We start from the raw sequence: 5,471 nt of genomic DNA, 5'->3' as shown, positions 1-5,471 counted from the left end.
GAGCCCAACCCACGCAAAGAGGGGGACACAAGACAATCCGTAAGGGACGGCACGGAGAACCATCGCACACAGAAAAGAGCAGCAACACGGCAAGCCACGGCGGGCCGTCGGTGTGTGCGGGCCAGCCCTCACGCGGTGCAACACGCCCCACACCCAAAAGGGAATGACAGACAGACAGGCGGATAGAAATGAATGGATGCCGTCAAGACGCACTCACAATCAACATGGCCCGTGAGCATGCGGCCACTCCACGCAGTAACAAAGGAGGAGAAGATAACAGGGGAAAAGCAAGAAGCAGCACAAACACACGGAAGGAACAAACACCAGTCGCAGGAAAAGCACCGCCACGGCCCTCGCCCTGGCCGGCAACTCCACACCAGCCATCACAAACGCACCATCGCAGTGCTGCCAGTCCGCGGATGAGAGGATTCGGCCCTCCACACACACACACCGCCAGCAGTCACCCACCAATGGACAAGAACGAGAAAAGACCCACCGCCATCATCGCCTCCAGTTCAATCCCACGGAAAACGGGATACAGCCACAGCCCGCTGCCAACAAACACAGCGCACGCGGAGCAAGCAGTCACCCAAAGAGCCACACGCAGAAGCGATTCCTCATCCATCCATGACGCGGCAACAAAATTTCCAGCCATTCCACCCACAATGGGATTTTGTGCCCGACTCAAAGCGGTCATAGGTGGTGCATCACGCCTGCAGGAAGGGTGACTCGCCGTGCTCTCCCTCTCTCCTCCCCTCGCTTCATGCCCACAGAGGAAGCAGCAGCCGCCAGAACGCACTAAAAAAGAAGCATCCAAATCCACTGCAATGTGCATTTTGTGCGTGCATGTGGTTGTGTGTGCCTGCAGACACACGAGGCAAAGAAGTAAAAACAGGAGCAGAGCATGTGGAGGGACGCACAAACAAAAATGTACAGCAGAAGTGCATGGCAGAAATAACAGGACTGCCCAAACTTATGATACTGCACTGCAGACCAAAGCAGCGGCAATTCATAAAAAAATTATTAAATTTAAAAAAAAATCATCTTCATTCCACACCTCACGCTCTGGAAAGAAAAAAGAAAACAAGAAAAGATAAAAAAAGAAAAATAAAAAAGATAATAAAAAAAAAAATTGAAAAAAGTCGTCCTCTATTACGGCTACACACAAATAAGAAAAAAGAAGAAAAGAAAAGAAAAACCCATCACACAAAAATTCACTGGCTACTGTGTGCGCCCACCAAACTGTTTGTATATTTTGCCTGCACATTAAAAATTAGATATTTAAATGTCTTTCAACCGTCCGACCCTCCGTGTGTCCGCACATCGTTTATATTTCATGGGTCATCGGCGTGTTGCTGCTCCCCTCAGTCCTTTTATTGGTGCGTGAGTGCGGCCCGCAGAGCACAGTCACTCGTGTGTGTGTGGGGACTGAGAGAAGCACGCAGACATGACGGGATTCGCGTCACTCCATCGGGGGAGTGAGCGCAGCAAAAAAAAAAAAGAAAAAAAAAAAAAGAAAAAAAAAAAAAGAAAAAACACGGCGGCAGGGTGTGGCTGTGTGTGTGGCGCTGCGGGTGTCTGCCAGCCCTGGCCGCAAAGAAAACAAAACAAGAGGGAAGAAATGTGTGCTCCGCCCCACAGGCCCTCGTCGCACGCCCACACGTCACGGCTCCCTCAGCGCGCCGTTCGTCGCGGCCCCTCCTCATGCGTGCAGCAGGCGAGGCGCACAGGGCCGTCGTCATGAGCGTGTCGGTGGGTGTGCGAGTGGAGCAGTTGGGCGGGAACACACGGCACCCCTCGCAGGAAGAGTGCGGAAGAAACAATTAAAGAGGGAAGAGTAGAAAAGAAAAAACTTCCACAGTGACTGCCCTAAATCATCAAGCAAAAGAAAAGAAAAGTAATTTAAAAAACAAATTATTCTTCACAAAGTAAAATTTATTCCTAGCGGTGTGTGTGTCCTGCAGAGGAAAGCGCAAGTGCTCCACACTGAAGCCGCACGCTCCTCACGCAGCCGCAAAGCCCCACAGCCCAAGCAGAAGAAGCAGCTGCAGCAGTCCGCTCCCAGCAGGCGCATTGGCTCGCACACCCTCAATCCGAGGGATATGCCTCCTTTCCGTTCCATCCTCCACTTGGGTTTCCGGACCTCTTGTCGAAACGGGTGCCCTTCCCTTGATTGCACGCATCTCAGTGGGATTCAGTGGGTGATTGTACAGAAAGACGTTCGTCACCGTCACATTGCTGTCGCTGTCTCCCTCATCACCCCCAAAGTAGAAATGAGTGACTTCAGCCCCACGCGTCTCAAGTGTTGGTATCGCTTCCGAGCTCCCCACAAGCTCACCATCCACGTACACAAAGCCCTTGTTGCCGCCCTGAAGTACGAGCGCCACCTCGTATTTTCTCCCAGGCTCCCAAGTGTTTATCTGTGCTGTTGTTGTCCCATCAAACACCGTCTCCCACGTTTTATCCATGCCGTACGACAGCCCAATAATCTTCTTGCCGGGACCGTCCCCCAGACTTGCACCCAGCAAAGGAGTGCTTTCCTTCGGAACCTGGTGGATGACCACCGTCGCCACAATAGTGAAATCGTGGTTCACAAAGCCGTAGTGACTATTATCCTCCCGGCTGTTCACGGGCCACGTTGCCCTGGACCCAGGCCCCGTGAATTTAAAACCATTGTGGACCTTCGCTGCGTTCGTCACGCTTGCATTCACGCAGCGGTAATCGTCGACCCACGTGCCATCACTGGCCGTGTTGGACAAAACCGCCACCAGACCCGCCGTGGGTGTGGACGACTTGGAAAATGAGGCGTCCAGCTGCGCCCAAGTACTGAGGACGGACCTGATCGTATTCAGCTCCTTTGTCAGGCGGGCAAGGGATATTCCCCAGCGCGTTCCCACAATACTCTCTCGTGAAAGGTGCAACGCACCATCCGAATACAGCAGGGCGTTGGCAAGCGTCTCATTCACATTATCCTCCAAAAAAAGCGGCCCAACATGAAACGTACGGTTGTTGTCCGTGACCCAAAGGTAGAGCGCATTGGCCTTATTCTTCCTCGAGGTGTACCCTCTCTGAGTGTACAGCATGACCTTCCTTCCCTCAATGGTCGCGGTGATGAGGGCATCCACACGCAAGCTCAGATCCCGAAAACTTGATTTTGACTTGACCCACACGCCCGAGAGTGTCCCGATGGCCTCCGTCCACGTTGTCCCCATGTCACGCGACTCGAACACACTCTGGGCATCCACACAATGAACAATCATGAGAATTTGTCCCGTCTCCCATTCGGTGATGCGGGGATCAAGGCATTTTACAGGAGAAATGCTCTCTGGGAACACCCAGGTACTGCCGTTGTCCGTCGAGTAAATGATTGAGGAAAAAGGGTAATTTTCCCCATTCACCATCAGGGGAAACACAAGCGTGCCATTCTGCAACACAATGCCTGAACCACCAGCAGTCACAACACCCATCAGCTGATCTCGAGTGCGATTGGGGATATGTTGTGAAAGCGACTTGGGTTCAGCCCAGCTGATCAGTGTACTCTGCACGCCGTCCTTGGAATGCGTGGCCACACCCTCAACCAGTTTTATATCCCAGCCATTTTTTACCCACATATCATCATCGCTCTCATATCTTGTAGTATCGATTCCCACAAGCAGAAACACCTTATTGTCCTTTGCAACTGCTGTGGGCCGGCACAAAAAACACACACGATCATTGCTATTCCTACTTCCAAAAACGGTGTGTGCCCTCCATGTACCAGCATTGACCTCAGCGACAATGGACAGCCACGACTCCGCAGCCGTGATGTACCCGGCAACAATTTCGTAAGGCCGAATCCCAATCAAGCCACGTCCATGGACGTTATAACCAAACAAGCTTTCAGAAAAGGCAACCATCACTCCACCAGCACTGACGAGAGAAGGCGCAGCAAATGCTTCCCTCACTCCACTCTCAGACCCATTCTTCGGCACCACCTGCGTCTGATTCGGCAAAAATAGATCGACCTGCTGCGGCCTCTCAACACCCCCTGAAGCACTCCCCTCTCCAGCAATGGCACCCGCCAGTGTCGACCCAGAAGGAGTTGAAGCATCAGCATTATTTTCCACCTCAGCGGTCGCAGCTCCACCGCAGCACACCATCACAACGAGGAAGAGCAGCACCGTGGAAGCAAACACACGCCGGGACATGTTAAGCCTCTGCGGCTCACTCTCTCTTCCCTCCCTCCTCCTTCCGCTGGATCCGGTCACGCGGCGACGGTTGTGTGTGCGGGGTGCCTTGACTGCAGCAACACGTGAGAGCATATAAATATGTGTGTGTGGGCGGTGTGTGTGTGTTGTTGGTCCTTTCAGTGCCTTCGAATTTCACAGTGGCGATTAGCGCTTAGCGTTTATTTTCCTTCTTGGAGAAGAGCAACAGGCAACAGCGGAAGAAATGCAGTACAACAGCAGTACACACCGTCACCACTCACAGCAAACCACAACATCACCATCCCCGCAGCCACTACTTCCTAGTGCCTCTTAACAGCACACACACAAAAAACATGTGATTGGCCTCCCAATGGGGGACCACAGGCCATGGCCCTGCAAATAAGCCAAGCGACATGGAGCCACGCGTGCAGTGAGAAGCACGAGAGCTGCACTGCAACGGCACGGCGGCGCGACAACACGTGTGGATTATTGATGCAGAACAGCACACCACGTGCAAGAAGAGCTGCTCCTCCCGCTGAGCAGAGAGGAAAAGAGCCCCAGCAGTCCAATGATGAGAGGTCGCCTGCACCTCCTCGCAGCATCAGCAAGCTCTGTGGGCACAAAGATGCCGATGACGCTCTGCTGCACGCATGACGGCCGTCGCACAATTCACAATGGCAACCGCATCCTGTGGCACCACACGCTGTGTTCGACGCGCACGGTCTCCGTCTCCCTCCCTCCTGTTCCTCTCCCTGAGAACTCATCGGTGGACGTGGCACACTTACAGACGCGTCAGAAATCACATGTTTTTCCTCTTCCCTTACAATTCGAACAGCAGCTCCGCCAAACGCATGCCACTCCTCCTTTCGCAGACTCTCCTCAGACACGCCTCCCGCCACATTCACCATCCCACAAGCACACAGTCCGTAAACGCCACGCAGTCGCCCAGCATGACGATGCCGCACACACCAACACGGCACCACGCCACTCGGTCCAAGCAGAATCTGGACACACAAAACAGGTTGTCCCAGACAACGACAGCCCCCTCCAAGCAGTGAGGCAGGACTCGTCGCCAACAATCAAACAATCAGCTCCTCGTCTCCTCCTTCTGCCATGCACGAGGTTCCGCCTGCCACATGCATCATATGTGACGCCCGGGCTCTCAATGAGTAAACAAGGCAGTATGCTCCCCTCGGCTCAACAAGAAGCCCATTGACGATCCTCAGCCAGTCGTCTCCATGGTCCATGCATGGGGAGCACCACGGCAAGAAGCACAGAAGATGC

General features: G+C 53.5%; 1 protein-coding gene across 1 annotated transcript, besides 5 other annotated features; it reads right to left on the bottom strand.

Annotated features, from left to right (window-relative positions):
* Window positions 1–5,471: a sequence feature (areas not merged during assembly with more than two copies in the genome that could not be assigned to a particular haplotype).
* Window positions 1,012–1,041: a sequence feature (AT_rich).
* Window positions 1,070–1,132: a sequence feature (T-rich).
* Window positions 1,171–1,197: a microsatellite.
* Window positions 1,490–1,536: a microsatellite.
* Window positions 2,004–4,301, bottom strand: Tc00.1047053506353.10 (trans-sialidase, putative; the record flags this gene model as incomplete). Its single annotated transcript, XM_799148.1, has 1 exon — window positions 2,004–4,301. The coding sequence occupies one exon, from the start codon at window positions 4,299–4,301 to the stop codon at window positions 2,004–2,006; it is 2,298 nt and encodes a 765-aa protein (XP_804241.1).

Source organism: Trypanosoma cruzi, genomic scaffold, assembly GCF_000209065.1.
Source record: "Trypanosoma cruzi strain CL Brener 1047053516465 genomic scaffold, whole genome shotgun sequence".
NCBI lineage: Eukaryota > Euglenozoa > Kinetoplastea > Trypanosomatida > Trypanosomatidae > Trypanosoma > Trypanosoma cruzi.
Note: the sequence above shows the minus strand (reverse complement) of the source record. Positions and strands in the feature narration are given on the sequence as shown.